This window comes from Eschscholzia californica, unplaced genomic scaffold (genome assembly GCF_041429995.1).
Source record: "Eschscholzia californica isolate CP2 unplaced genomic scaffold, dmEscCali1.0.p SCAF_2, whole genome shotgun sequence".
Taxonomy (NCBI): domain Eukaryota; kingdom Viridiplantae; phylum Streptophyta; class Magnoliopsida; order Ranunculales; family Papaveraceae; genus Eschscholzia; species Eschscholzia californica.
Genome location: NW_028238309.1, coordinates 42,900,075 through 42,915,984, shown reverse-complemented (window position 1 = coordinate 42,915,984; position 15,910 = coordinate 42,900,075). Strand labels below are relative to the sequence as shown.

The 15,910-nt window shown below is 36.1% G+C and overlaps 2 protein-coding genes across 2 annotated transcripts; both read right to left on the bottom strand.

Moving 5' to 3' along the window:
- Positions 1-2,699: 2,699 nt before the first annotated feature.
- On the bottom strand, positions 2,700-4,504 carry LOC147558100 (arogenate dehydratase 3-like). The gene has a single exon (XM_086659648.1). It carries the CDS (start codon positions 4,243-4,245, stop codon positions 2,998-3,000), a length of 1,248 nt encoding a protein of 415 aa, XP_086515774.1. The 5' UTR covers positions 4,246-4,504; the 3' UTR covers positions 2,700-2,997.
- A 3,823-nt stretch (positions 4,505-8,327) lies between these two features.
- NAT12 (nucleobase-ascorbate transporter 12) lies at positions 8,328-14,715 on the bottom strand. The gene is made up of 10 exons (XM_086659647.1): positions 13,827-14,715; positions 13,616-13,713; positions 13,365-13,535; positions 11,910-12,010; positions 11,177-11,312; positions 11,009-11,059; positions 10,613-10,900; positions 9,969-10,203; positions 9,195-9,481; positions 8,328-8,991 (listed from the first exon to the last, which is right to left on the bottom strand). The coding sequence occupies exons 1-10, from the start codon at positions 14,305-14,307 to the stop codon at positions 8,770-8,772; spliced, it is 2,070 nt and encodes a 689-aa protein (XP_086515773.1). The 5' UTR covers positions 14,308-14,715; the 3' UTR covers positions 8,328-8,769.
- Between the last annotated feature and the right edge of the window lie 1,195 nt (positions 14,716-15,910).

Here is a 15,910-nt window from a genome sequence, read left to right as displayed (position 1 = left end):
TTTGTCATACCTAACTTGAAAGTGATAATGCAGCTCTGATCCAGTTCATCAATGGCACTAGTGACGCTATCCACTGGCAATCTAAAAAAATCTTGACTCACTCAATGACCCTTAGAAAATATTTCACTCACATTATCTTCTCACATGTTCTGAGGGAATGCAATGTCAACGCGGACGCACTAGCCAAATGGAGAAGACAAAATGGTCAAAAAAAAAATTTGGAATGTGGCTCCTTCTTTTATTACTGCTTTACATTAGAAACCTTTGTTTGTTTGCCTAGTTATTTTTAATGCAATGTTCTTTGATTCTTTTTCATCGAAAACAAAAAAACTTGAAATCCTAATTCTGCCCCAAATCCACATTATAAGGGGAGTGACTATTTTTTGGTTGATTTCATTCAGTGCATAAATTGTCCTCACAAGAGTGGCTTTGGTAAGTAATTTAAACCCTTTCTTTTTTTCATTTATGTTTTTTTTAAGCCTGTCGAGTAAACTGAATATCTTTTTTTAAGTGTGTATAGGTGGTTCTTACATTATATGATCATCAAGGTCTTCATTTTGACAAATTGTAAACTGTAATAATTGATTTATACTTGCATTGACCAAGATCCAAATCCTAATGGCTTACATAAATCATAGTGTACTTATAAGCTTCAACGTGGAGATGTAAGCGCTACACATGACTAATTTGTCAAAGATGTTCTAGGGTTTAGTCAAGCCCTTTTTTCTTGTTGAAAGGGTTTAGTCAAATCGGGAGGTCTTTAACTGCAAATATAGTTTTTGAGCAAGATTTTTGAATTTTATTTTAGGAATGCTGGTATATGAAGATGACAATGGATGATGAGTTAAAAGATGAAGATGAGAGGATAGGAGAAAAGATGGTGGTGGTGGTGACAGTGGTTGGGGATTGCGATAAAATTGAGAGTAGTAGTGGTGGTGGAGATAGATTAGAGAGAAAACGTAGTAAAGAAGTGAGAGAATAAGAAAAAAAGAGAATCATTAAATAAAAAGAATTACAGAAATGTCATAAGACGGAAATAGGCTTTCTACATGTGTATCGTGCAAAGCAACGATTCTGATTAGATGCAGCAAAGAAAGAGACCTCATAGAAACCAACATATGAAGAAATAGATACGCCTATAATACTAGATTATATGGATAAAAGATCTAATTGATAGGGGAAGCGTCGTAAAGATCAATTAGCGAAATTCAAGGTCAAAACGAACTGCCATATACAATTGTGGACCAAAACAAAAGTACAATGGAGGTGGAAAACGGCCATTTGACTATAAATTGGGGGGCCAAAACAGAACCCTATATTTACTCAACCTCTTCCACCAAACTGCAAACATGGAAAAATACTTGTGGTATCAAATCTAAATCAGTTTTTCAACGGAAAAAAATCTAAATCCACACGTAAATACTTCCAAATAAGCTAATTGATAAGCTACTTATTGTAAGCTAATTCCACACTATTAGTTTGATTACTTCTTCTATTTGGCAATTATAGAAAATTGAATTTGTATTATAGTTGAACTGATAAGTGTAATTTCATTTGAATTGCAAGCCACAATCACCGATTGAGATACCTTGATTTGTTCTGACTCTTACCAACTAAATCAATTGGCCGAAAAATATTGTTTTCACATAAATATATACAAAGATAACATTATCTAATGATTAAACAATTTACCACTAAAAAATGTACTTAGCAATGATAAAGAATCATAAAATCTTAGCATGTAAACCATAAAGCGAAAGTGAAGGCTATATAATCAATTGTAATATCATGTTGACATAAATTTTAAGAAAAATTTGGGGTCAAGACGAACTGCCATACATAATTAGAGACTAAACCAGAAATACAATTGGGATCCAAAATGACCATTTGTTTATAAATTGTGGGCCAAAACAAACCCTTGTATTTAACCAACTTCTTCAAACAAATTGTAATATAAAAAGAGAACTTTTTTTTTTTATGAGATTTATAAATAAAAAATAAAAATAAATAAAAGAAAAGAAAGAGAACTTGTGATATCAAATCTAATTTCCTACATAAATTCTTCCAAATATGCTAATTTGTCTTATTGCACGCTAATTCCATACTATTGGTTTGGTTATTTCTTTTGTTGGCAATTATAGAAAATTTAATTTGTGATATAGTTGAATTGATAAGTGAAATTTCATTTGAATTGCAAGCTACAATCACCTGTTGAAATACCTTGATTTGTTTTGACTCTTACCTGTTAAATGAATTGGCTGAAAAATATTGTTTTTCTCTAGTTTCACATAAATTTAGAAAACAATATCATTATCTAGACGACTTAATGATTTGATAGCTTACCTTTTAAAAAAATACTTAGCAATGATAATCAATCATAAGTTTAAGCATATAAAAGGATGAATCAAAAACATAAAGTTATAATCAATTGCAGTAATACTATGTTGACATATATCAGTTACCTGATTAGAGAAAAAAAATACAATTGATCTATTCGCCGAATTATATTAAAAAGATTAGGTTAAACTATGGATGAAATCGTGAACAAAGCTACTCAAAGTACAAATTTTATCAGGTTTGTAGGTAATAAAAGAACTCCAACTTATAGTGTAGAAATATACAAACCTATAAACAAAGCAAGCAAAATCGTCGAACTAATCTAATCGTGTGCAAAGAAAAAAAAAAAAAAAAAGAACTACTAAACTAATATGAAATTTCCTTGTTTCATCTTCTTCTTCCAAACAATTTTGTGCCATTAAATTGGCTTAATACAGAAGTTTTAGTGTCTGTATTCACACTTTACACCCTAAACAAATACAAATTCAGCGAACCAGAACAACTTCGTATACATATATACATCCATCAAACCAACATTTTTTTTCTTTCTTGGTTTGAATAGATGAAATTAAAATTAAACAAGAAAAAAAATAATTAAAAAATAAAACAGTTTTAATTTTTATTTTATTTTTGTGGAGATATTTCGGGTTTTTCTTTTCTTCAATCTTCTTCTCGAGTCGGACTCCAAGGTGTCATATCGATCGGATAACTTCCTAAAACCCTAAGAAACGATGTAAATTCCTGAACCTCAGCCAGCGCATTTTGAGCTCGCGGGTCAGCCATCGAAGCTTCAAAATCAATATAAAACATATATTCGAAATGTTTAGCGGTTCCCACGTTAGCATCATCAACTAACCTAATTGGACGGTTCCGATGAGGTCTACTTTCAATCTTAGTCAAACTTATGTTTCTAAAAGCGAAGGCGGACAACACTTTGAACAACACAGATGTACCTTTATCATGAGCAAATACAATACTTGTTTTAAACGGCCGATCCGTTCTTGGTATAATCGGTTCACGAGCTAACATAACAAACCGAGTCACGTTTCCTGAATCGTCTTGAATTCCATCAGCTAATATTTGTAATCCATAAAGTTCCGCCGCTCGAGCACTAGCAATCGCCGCCGTATCACGTAGGTTGTTGGCCGCTACAAACTCGGCGGCGCCGGCTGTATCATCCACCGCTTCACGAGCAACGTTTAGACCGAGTTTAGTCAGAGTCCACTCGCACTGAGCCAAAGCTTGCGGGTGACTTATAACCCGATTCAAATACTCTTTTCTCACTCCTGATAGAGCGAGAAGACAGTGATGAACAGGAAGCTGAACTTCGCCGACGATATGAAGGCGGTGACGGAGGAGAAGATCGTAATTCCGGTGAATACTTCCGCCGAGAGAATTTTCAACTGGTAAAACGGCTCGATCGGCTATCCAAAGTTCAACAGCTTGAAAAGCAACTTCAAATTGATCACAAGGAATAGCTTCACATTTAGGGTAAGCTTTACCGGCGGCGGCTTCACTATAAGCGCCGGGAACACCTTGATAAGCGACTCGGAGTTGAGATCCATGCATCGGAGCAGGAGAAAGATCAGTGATGGTTAAGGGTTTAGGGAGGTTTTCAATTGAAGCAAGATCTAGGGTTTTGTGACCATTAACAGCCGTTATTTCGGAATTGCCGTTTTTTTCAGTTTCTTGTTGTTGATAAACGACTTTGCTAGCAAGGATGGCGCAAGAGCTCTGCCAATCGGCTCGGTTTGAACCGATTCCGCCTGAGAAGTTGATCGGATCGGGGCGGTAGACGCATTTAACCAAATGGATTCGGGTCTTGTGAGATCGAGCCTGGAATTTTGTCCCATATTTTAGCTTTTTAGTATCGGAAATTAAAGATTGAGATGATGAAATTGATTCCATTGTTTTTTTTTTCTCAAAGAAAAACAAAAAAAAAAAAAGAATGAGAGAGATAGAGAGAGAAGAAAGCTTGTTGTTCTCTAAAGAAGGGAACGCCAAGCTGAGGAATGAAGGGGGAGGGGTTAGGTGGTTTTATATGATGGAAAAAGTAGAGAGAGAAAGTGAGGTGATGATACAAGAGAAGACTTAGAGATGTGAGAGGGAAGGGAGGTGGGTAATGGTCAATCTCTCCAGTCATACCTACCCCCTCTTCCTTCTCTCTCTCTCTTCTTTCTCTCATTTTCTCACTCTAAACTCCTCTCTTTCTATCTTAGGGTCTGTTTGTTACGTGTGAAAATAGGGTAGGAAAATCAGTTTTCATATTTGAATGGATTTGGTAATCCTAATTCCAAGATATATACGTGAAGAAGTTGTTGGTATCGACTTCGGAAGGAGATATGTTTTAGAGCTTATAAAGGCGCCTAACTTTATGGTAAATGGCACCCCTTACTTTTGGGTTCCTCCTATTTTCTCCGAGCATACCAAACACAAATTTGATTTTGTGTAAGAAAATTTTGTTTTCTTTCCCATATGAAAAAAAATTGGTTTTAGCATCAAATGTTTTTCTACCTATCAAACGGACCCTTCAATTAGTATGTTAATTTCTTTCAAAATTTCATTGCGTTTGTAATTATATGATTGACTAATCCTTGAGTTTGGTTGGGCCGTTGGGGTGGTGAAAAGTAGAAGATAATTATATAGTAATTACTTGAACTAGTTGAGAATGTGTTTAAATTCAAAACATGATAATTAAACATGTCTCATTATCACATCATCCTAACATCATCATTTACCAAACCCTCTCACAAAGTCTTTATAGTGCGGATCTGTAGGATATGGCTTGGACGTGTTTATAATTCTATAAGGAACTCGTTTCTCCTAAAAGTTTTCATATATTTCATTTTTAAGATTGATTGATTCCAATGAGATGGGATTCAAATCTTGTTTGATTATGATAGTTGATTAAGTTTTTGAAGTGAAATAGTTGAATCTATATAATTTAATGAAGATACTAAATATATAGTTCAATTCAAATATGATTGATTCAAGCTCATTAAATTATACTACATTTTTCGGTTTAGTATCTTGAGATTTTACCTCATAGGTGTTGTTTCTCTATCATTATATCTCATTAACCATAGAAAAACAGATTCTTAGTTGTAAATGTTACTAAATTTTATTTAGCTCTTAATATATAACTATTCATTTGTACGTCAAATTTAGTTTAAAACCTTTCCCTTTTCCATCATGTAAGCTCTAGCGCATAACTTTTCTTGCAAATATTGATTTCTTAAAAGGAATCCTAGTTTATGAGTGTTCCATTTGTTTCTTTAAATCCTTCCGACCAATCCCGAAAGATTGTGTATAAAGAGTGGAGAGAATGAAAAGGGGGACCATTATAAGAAAAAAAATATTTGTAAGTGATGATAATTTAATACGAAATATTCGTATCCAGTAATATTGAATCATCTTAATTAGTCCCGATTAAAAATAAATGCAAAATATTTAGAAGAGATGTGATCATATTTTTTAACGCATATTTTACAAATGAAGTTTTCATCATAATAACAATACAAAGAAGTTGGGATCTTTTTTGGGTTATTTCCCTAATGGCCCCCTACTTTGTGACCAGCTTCCCGCCTGGCCCCCTACTTTACGAGAAATATCCATATGGCCCCCTTCCGTTATAACACCGTTACTCTCTCTCTTCACAATCTTTTATCTCTCCTCCAGCATGTTTTCTCTCTCTGCTACCTCGTTAAAACAAGCCACATCATCGTCTTCACCGACGGGTCGCCGGCCGGCGACCTTCAAACTTTTTTTTTTTTTTCTCTCTCTCTCTAAAAAAAAAAAAAAATTTTTTTAGATTCTCTACTCTCTCTCTCTCTCTAAACTCCGGCGAAGGGGGTTTCCCTTCGCCGGAGTAGGTCGAAATCGACCTTGAACAGATCTGTTCAAGGTCAGTTCGTGACCTTGAACAGATCTTGACCTTGAACAGATCTTGACCTTGAACAGATCTGTTCAAGGTCAGTTCGACCTACTCCGGCGAAGGGAAACCCCCTTCGCCGGAGTTTAGAGAGAGAGAGTAGAGAATCTAAAAAAAAAAAAAAATTATTTTTAGAGAGAGAAAGAAGAGAGAGAAAAAAAATTAATTTGAAGGTCGCCGGCCGGAATTTGGCCGGCCGGCGACCCGTCGGTGAAGACGATGATGTGGCTTGTTTTAACGAGGTAGCAGAGAGAGAAAACATGCTGGAGGAGAGAGAAAACATGCTGGAGGAGAGAGAAAAGATTGTGAAGAGAGAGAGTAACGGTGTTATAACGGAAGGGGGTCATATGGGTATTTCTTGTAAAGTAGGGGGCCAGGCGGGAAGCTGGTCACAAAGTAGAGGGCCAGGCGGGAAGCTGGTCACAAAGTAGGGGGCCATTAGGGAAATAACCCATCTTTTTTTTTGCTCTTCTCTTTTATTTCTCTTTAGAATCACAAGGCACTTTACTATCTTACCAATGCTATTTGTTCAACAAAAAAAAAAAATCTTACCAATGCTATTATCTACCAAACTATTTCTCTCTCTCCGGACGAATCCTTAAAAATAAATTTGTGGTGGAACTCAACTATGTTTCTCTAAACCCCACCATTATCAACATTAGTGGAATATAAGTTAAGTGCTAACTCTATCAAACGCGTCATACATATTTCGTTAGGAAAATGACACTATGCCTAACCCGTCTCCCCATTGAATCTCGATTAGGTGACGGGGCGGCATAGCGTCACAGGCTCACAGCTGATTTGTAAAATGAAATGAATTCTACATGTTTGTTATAACATTTGTTTTCTCACATAGTTCCTTCAAAGAATGACACTAAGGAGGTATAGAGTACATTAATAGAGTAGGAAGTTGAAGATTCATTGAGGAGATCAAAGATGTTGTTTGGTAGCTTAATTTTGGTACATTATTTCCCAAATAGTGTTGATACTTTTTGATTCATTGCCACCAATTTTCTACCAACATTTTTACAGCAGACATTAAGTAGGTGAGAGAAAATGAAATTCAACATCCCAACAACCACTGCATACGTGTCAAGCCAACTTTGCATTTTTTAACAATTACGTGTAATTTTTCCACTTAATTGGTCAATCCAATCATCCACTTAATTAGACATACTAATAATATCTGGATTAACAAATAATTACTCAAATTAGAGTCATTAATTACCAAAGATAATGCTGTCGTGACGACATTCCCATTCCAATTCACTAATCCAACACGCTTGAGCCTCTCAAATCCTATCTATGGCATATACCCTAGCTTGCCCCACTAATACAGTTTATTATGCGTGAATATAACGATGGTTTAAATGTTAATAATCTACTTAAGATATTGTCATAAACTAATGTTCGAAAGCGATAAGATAAGGAGGGTAATGAGAAGTATTCCTCAAAAACAATCGGACAACTATGGGTTACGTTTTAGAATTTTAATACCAGGAATTGTTGATATATAAAATTAGGTACTATTAGTCAATGTAGAGGAAAAAAGCGATATAGCTTGTTCTAATGATAGTTTCACATTTTTCACGTCATTTGTATACATTGATGTCACAATCTGTAGTAGGTAGAGCAAGATATATGACACAATTCGAGTAGATTGAATCTTTTCATTCTACTTGTATTTTACTTGCTTCCATCTAGGTCTTTTTGTTTCTGATGGTGTTTCACTCAGATCCCCACGATTAACCCGAGAAGTCCATCCAACTGGCATGGCATGGTGTATGCGCAGGGGACACACTAGACGAACCTGGCACACTTGGCCCGGGCCATTATAAATAACCCCGAATTAAAGAAAACCAAGTGAGTCAAGTCTGAGGAACCACAAGACGGAACAACCCTTTTATGCGTCGTTCCCATGGCTAAGGGGTGTCAGACACGCCACGGCATGGCACACTGCGGTTTCCGGGCACCTATAGAACTTGTATGTAGTCTGTGAATTAAAGACTCAAAAATGATTAAGGAAATCTAATAATAATGCTCAAAAGGCCACCACTGCTTTGCCTCAACAACTGCACATAAGAAATTGAGTTCCACTAAGATACACCAAATACATATGCTTAAATAAACAAATAACATTACAAGCTTACAGAAAACGTAGAGAAAATGAATAAAGAGTTCATCTAAATTTAGCACGACTCATTTTCAATACCTCAAACATTCGATGTAAAATGTTTATAACTTAGAATTACAACAAGATATGACCTTCCAAACTCAACACATTCTACATAAATTACTCCTTGTAAAGATCCGATCTATTATGGTCCTAAAAAAGTTCTAACGTGTATGAAGACCCGTCTTTAGAATGCCTTGTGCTACACAAAGTAACAACTCTCTGAATTTGGATAATGTTACAATGCCCCGACGATGTTTCTTCAGGATGTTGGCTCACATGAACTTAAAAGAGGATTATAATGGGGTTTAAACGCTCGAGTAAGAATTTATAGTCCGACCCATTTTACCCATTTGAAGATTCGTCCAACTCTGAAAGGTAACTCGTAATCTTTTCTAACAGCAGGCTCTCTTCTTGCTGTTTCTGTTTCTGTCCATACGTAAACTCCTCGTTCTTGTCTGCTACCTGGTACTGTGTTGTCAAGTATCACAGCTATGAGAAATGCAATCACCATGTTAAATGACAATAACGTATTTAGTACATAGTTCACCTGCAAAGATTCAATAACAGTATTTGTCAAATTTTAGGGGAATACACAGATTCAAAACTTTTCTAAGATATATACTATAAGGTGTGAGATTTGATTTAGAAGAAATCTTTGAATTCGCCAACACCTAGATAGGCAAAACGAAGATTTTATTCTCTTCGGGGAGTAGATGAACATTAGCTAGGGAAAGGTCGAGAGTCACATACCCCGCCATATTTGCTGTGAAAAGGTCCATGAGATGCCACAATGTACGGCTGGAAATAACTCGGGACAGATGAGTTGGCGTTGGGGGTAACACCATATTGCTGGAAATAAGAGGGTATGGACAAGGAGAAAAAGAGCGAGACTCCAACTATGATAATATTTCTAGAGCTTCCTGCCTCACTGTATCGTAAGTTGGACAAGCCAAGTGCTGCAAGCATCGCCCACATGAAACATAGAAGAGCGGCAACCATGACATCAGGAATTGAAGCAATAAAACCACCAACTTTACCTGTTGAGTTATTCAGGAGGAAGTTCAGTTAGGCATAACAAAACTCAAAAGCCTTTAGGGGGAAAAATATGAAAGCTGAAGAATAACTTTAATTACTTGTGCAAGTTTAATGAATCACGTCATAATTTTCATGTACTGATGTACCGTATAAGTTGATGTGTGTGTGTGTGTAATGAAGTCTTGGAAAGGATGTGAACTGCCAAACACTGACAAAGCAACAACTTGCATGATAATTTTATTGTTTGACTTTTGATTTAGATTAAATAGCATTATTTATAATATAAACATCATTTACAATATTAATCATTTATGTAAACAAAAAAAATTATTTTTTAGTTATTATAATGTTGATTACCATCACAAACTTAATTTGCACGCATGCTAACTAAATATATCAAATCAAATGTACAATCAACTCCACTTGCAGTTTCCAGAACAGTCACGTACGCAGTCCAATATAAAAAAGGAACATGGTCAAGAATCTTACCCACAAGGGACAAGAGTATCAAAATGCATGCCCCTATCTCAATTGATCTCCTGCTTCCTACTTTGGTCACGGCAATGGTGTGCACATTTTCAGTAAGGGTCGTGGAGCCAGTTCCCGTACCCCATAGACCAGCCAACACACTACACAGTCCTTCAAGGCCAATTCCACGGCTGAGAACACCTGGAGTTGGAGGTCTGGATGCCACCAACAAAGACGAGGCATGGTATGATCCAACCTAACCATAAGAAGCACCTCAAAGCAATCAAGGAATAGTCTAGCTACGTAAGAATATTATTTACTTCAGTTATCAAAGACCACTTCCAGAGTTCTACTCTGATAGGAGTTTGTTGAGTACCTAACAGATGAACATTAAGTCCAGTTCACTTGGTAGGGTTACAAACAGATCAACCTTACATTCAACTTGCAAATGAAAACAATGGGAAGTTAGGCATTACAGTTCTAAACTTCTGGCTAATCCGCTTTGAGACAACAAATCGACAACATCTACCTAACGTGGAATCAGATTAACTCAGACACATGATATAATCCACCAGACAAATAAAGCTTAAAAGCTACAATAAAAATTCCAATACGTATATATGTATATATATTAAACCAAACTTCGAAAATAGTAGGATACTCACGGAATCAACAGATGCGATGATGGACACCACACACATCACAAGAGCCGTTTTCCAATGAAAAGCAGGTATTCCCCACTGTAATGGATACGGAAATCTAAACCAGGGGGATGATTTTAATGCATGAGAAGTATCTACGCGACAGTGCTTCATCCTTGGGATGTGTTTCCTGCAGGCTTCAGATATAATATTTGAAGCAGGCACGTTTATATCACAACCTTTGTAATTATAGGCACCAGCCTCTGTAAGAAGAAAAGCAATTGCCCATGTGATCGCCAGACCCAATGGGACCTGAAAATCATCCCAACAAGATTTTACATTACACTCTCAAAATGTTTTAGTACTACAGAGAAGTGGTCAAAAACAGCAAAAGTGGAGAACGAATGAACCTGAACTTACTGCATAAATTAGAAATATACGGTGACCAAAGACAGCTACTTTACGAAGATACTGCGGGATCAAGATTGATTGTATTTGAAAGTTAGATTCGTCGAACCAACTAATGCTAATAGCAGTATCAGAAAAATCTGAACAAGATGAAATCAAGACTAGATGCTTTCCACTTACGAGTGCAAAAATAATAACCAATAGTATCTGCACGGCCCCAATCTCAAGGCAAGTACCAACTTGTGGAAAACCATAGCTATAGAAAGAAAGACCAACAGCAGCAATTGTTGGGGCCACGACGACTGGATTTATCAGCCTGAAAGTAAAATAAGCAAGGAACCATTCATTAACTATTCAAGCATCTTCACATTGATTAATCTGTATGCAAAGTTCAAGCAAGAGTATATAAGTATATAAGATCAGTCACATTTCAGATTTGTATTCTGGTCTTCTCCTCAGTACAATACGACAAAAGGAGTGGCAAAACAAAAAAAATGAGACAGGAAAGCACACGCTACAATTTGTGTCTGTATTATATTAACCAATTTGACTAAAACTCTTTCAAATCTAGTTTTCACTGAAGGGGTGGGAACATAAGGAAGCAAATTATGTCAGCATGGAGCTGTACCCAATCACCCTTTACTTCTTTCTTTCTTTCTTTCTTATTTTCCCCTCTTATTGAAGAACAAATAGGTAAAGGCCCTTGAACCTCATAAAATATCCAGAAATCGCTAGAGAAACAGTATAACATATTCTGAATTTAAGTTCCCCTCAAAAACATATAAATACGGGATTAACATCCTTAGCAACATACAGCTCTAGCCTATTGATGCTAAGCTGTCAAACTGTTCAAAGTTAAAAAGGACTACAAAGAATATGACGTAAACCTGGAGAACTATGATCAGAAGCATACCTCAAAATGACTGACATCAGGCCGCTGTACCCCAATATGGCTTGAAATGCTGATGATATAATTATAGCTCCTTGTAGTTCCTTCATTATGCGCTTAAAATTCTACAGTCGTTGAATAACCTCTGTTTAGTAGATTATAAAACTCTTCTTTTGTAACTCATCATATTTCGCAATTTAGGAACGGGTTAAAAATCATATGTTAGGAATAAAATAATAAAGAGAAACTAGAACTACGGTCAATCAAAAGGTAAAAGATGTATAATCAAAAGAAGAAAGGACAGCAATATGGCTGCACCCCTTGTTAATAAACCTACATAGAGTGTCAGTGGAGAACATAGACCTATATATTCTATCACTCAATCCATGTCCATACTTGAACGTGAGAGAAAAAGCTTCAAAGCATCACTGAACTTGTCTATGATGATGGCCTAATTTCACATCACCTGTAGATGGATGCACAGAGGTCCATAACTTCTTCTCTTTTAAAGAAATTCTCAATATAGACTAACATTCCAATTCTAAGAGACCTCTGAAAGTTGGGATGTGATTTACAGTTTTCCTTCTCAGTTCTCCCAGTATGACAAACAAATATCCATGATAGTAACAGTCAAGGTGCTCTCTAGACGCATTATACTGCCCAAGCAGCAAGGAGAAGTACAACCCAAGAGAAATATGGTGCGGAGAATTATCAAATCCGAAGAAATGCATAAAGATATGTATAGTTGTATACTACATCAAAAACAAGCATTCATGGATATCAAAACTTTAGTTTCCTTCTGGGCATCCCCAGGTAAGTAACTATTTGACTTCCAAGTTTGGAACTTTTTTATATTTGAAAATTGAAAGCACTTCGAGATGAGTCGACAAGTATCTATAGGAATAAAATAACCCTGAACTATCACTAATATCAAATTTACTTTTTAGCCTCCTTTATTCTAAAGTTGTTACATTTTTTATTACTCTTACATACTTCTTATAGTAATACTAACATTTACCTTGATCTTAGTATGTATAGAAAAAATTACTAAGACAATGTATGTCATTATACATTGTATATAAAGTGATCATCGATTCAATCTTTTCCCTCATAATGTTTACATTAAAATAAATTGTGCATTACTTGTCCATGCACCTTGCGGAAGTCACAAAAGACAGACACCTTTGAAAATTGACTTCCTGTAAAGGTTTGGAGGTGCAATACCCTTGTATGCCTCAAGGCGCTTGCTTTGCACCGTATACTAACTTACTAATTCAAATTAGGCTTATTTAGACTATTGCCTTGTCCAAAAGGGATACCACATGAACCAAATCAAGAGTTATTCACATAGGTTGTGGAGCAAGTAAGTAAGACAAGCAATAAAATAGCAGCACTTTACTCAACTTGACATGTTTATAATATGATTGGTTCTGGACAAAATCTTATATAATCTGCTTCTTATCAATAACAAAAACTTACATTCCCATTCAGTCCTTGGAATTCAGGGGAGTTAATAATAGCCAATGCCGGAGCTAGATAAACAAACGACGGACCCTGTATTAATGGTAACCTTGATCCAAAGAATGTATGCAAGAGAGTCGTAAGTCCGGAGACAAAAAGCACGGTTGACACCACCATTGCTGTATCTTCCTGGAACATCAATTTCATCTTTCATTAGTTTAATCCTTCAACTTCATATCTGAAACTAATACAAGAATGTTACTACTCACATGATCACCACCCATTGCCGGAACGATAACAAGTGGAATTAGAACTATTGACCCCAATATCGAAATATAATGCTGGAATCCATATAAACCAATTGGAACTGAAAACATCAAACGAAGTATAATCAGAACTATCAAGTACTAAGATTCAGTTAAAAAAGGTAACATTTTTACAACTCAATGAAATTGAATTTAGTGAGAAAAAGAAATTCACCAAGGCCAGGAGTATCTCTGAGTTCATATTTCATATGAGATGGACGACTAACAAACCCATCATCATCAAATGATTGTGGTAAAACATCAACAACTTCCTCAGCTCGACTAGGTTTTGGATGATGATGCACCGGATTTTCAACTCGAGCTTGACCATTTACACTTGGTACAGTATTCTTTGTTGCTCCGTCCGACTCTTTCCTCTTCTTCACCGACGGATCTTTCTCACTATTCTGTTCACCATTACTAACCACAGTTGTCCGACTTCGTCCGGATTCAAGATCCAGTGGAGCTGGATGATCAACTGGTTTAGGTTTTACTGGAAGAATCTGTCCTGAATCACTCACATTTGTCTCACCTGAAAGTTTAGGTTTAAATCCAGTTTTTTTGGCCCAAGAAGATGACGGCATTGTCGACTGTGGTTCTTGTGCCGGTGGCCATGGTCCTGGTCTAGGACGTTTAGATGCATCAGTGTTCGCCATTTTTTCCGACGAACTATAACAGCATAGCTGATTACAAAATGATGTTAAGTTATATATATATATATAGATCGAAAGATTTAGTTAGGGTTTCTGCAATAGATTTGTGTGAGTAGAGAGATGAAGTGGTTTGTTTTCAGTATTGTTGTAAAAAAACAGTCTAGGGTTTCAAGCTTGAAGAGAGAGAAAGGTAGAGACGGTTGGTTAGCTCAGATACAGAGAAAGAGTTTAGAGAGAGAGAGAGAGTGAGAGTATGTGGTGATGTTGGGAGGTGAAGAAACTCCAAAGAGCGCGTGAGACAGTACTAAACGGATAATGGGTCGGGTTTTATTTGTTACCCAAACCCGATTTATTTTCCTTACTCGATGAGTATTGAACGGTTAGATGTATCATAGTCAATTTTGACGGTTCAAGATGAGACTGGATTAGTTTAGTTCTTATAGTAGTGATGTATGGTAGTAATACTGTTTTCACTGAAAAACATTGGGGTTAGATGGAGCCCACTAACCAGATAATATGATGTATCTGCAACTATATGACCTTTAATGGCAAAGAGCCAAAGACTCCACCACCTTTACTACTTTTGGTTTAGGGCGGGACAATAAGAAATTACCTTTTTTTAATATCGCAATTGGTAGAACGACCAAAGCATGTTATATAGATTTGGCTAAATATTAATTTGATTTGGTACCTTTTTCTTATAGCAGACAATGCACCATTGCCTTTTAATACGTCGAGTAAGCTCAGGGACGGATCTACATGCAGGCCGCCAAAGGGGGCCATGGCCCTCCTTGACTTGCCGTAAATTGTTTTAGAAATGCTGATTGCTTTCTGATTTATCGCATAAATATAGTTCGAGTCATATGTAGAACATATATTTAGCGTGGGTGAGATGGTAGATGTCAGAGTTTTGGACGTGAGAGACATGGATTCGAGCACATAGACTTAGATTTTTCATTTTTTTTTTTGTTCGGCCCCCCTTGACTACTACTCCTAGTTCTGTCCCTGTAAGCTTGACATAACTATCTATACAATCTTAAATTTCATTGTACCATAAACTAAATTCGATTTGGCTTCTGTGTTTTTTTTAGATGGAGAGCAGTTAAGAAGTAACATTAATTTAATTCACATCAAAGTTGTTCGAGTTTCAGTTTAAAATGTGTTTACTGCGCTTCAATGAACAAAACATTGAATTGTTGATGGGTTAGAGCGAAATCTTTTTCCTTCCAAAGTTATACATTGTAAATACATTTATCCACTACTCTCTTCTCCTTTTGATTTATTGTTATCCATTGAGTGACCTTTATCTTGCTCGACCACCGAGAATGTGATATTTAGGAGGAGTTCATAATCCTTTACTAGATCGAAATGCATTAAAAAGACAACACAAAAGACGTGATTTTTAAAAACAGTTCAACTCCACATAGGATGAGTTGATTTTGTAAGAGAATAGAGATCAGACTAGAAACAGAGCACATCCCACTAAGTTAGAGAGAGAAACATTAGATAGTTAAGGCATGAATCTAATTACACTTCTATCACCAAGAGACCGTTGGGACTATTTGTAGTCTTATTTTGACACTCCAATTACACTGATTGAAGTCAT

Coding starts and splice junctions, on each gene's coding strand:
- LOC147558100 (XM_086659648.1), bottom strand. CDS start 4,245: ATGGAATCAATTTCATCATCTCAATCTTTAATTTCCGATACTAAAAAG.
- NAT12 (XM_086659647.1), bottom strand. CDS start 14,307: ATGGCGAACACTGATGCATCTAAACGTCCTAGACCAGGACCATGGCCA. Junction 13,714..13,826: donor CAGAGATACTCCTGGCCTTG/GTGAATTTCTTT, acceptor TGATGTTTTCAG/TTCCAATTGGTTTATATGGA. Junction 13,536..13,615: donor CGGCAATGGGTGGTGATCAT/GTGAGTAGTAAC, acceptor TTGATGTTCCAG/GAAGATACAGCAATGGTGGT.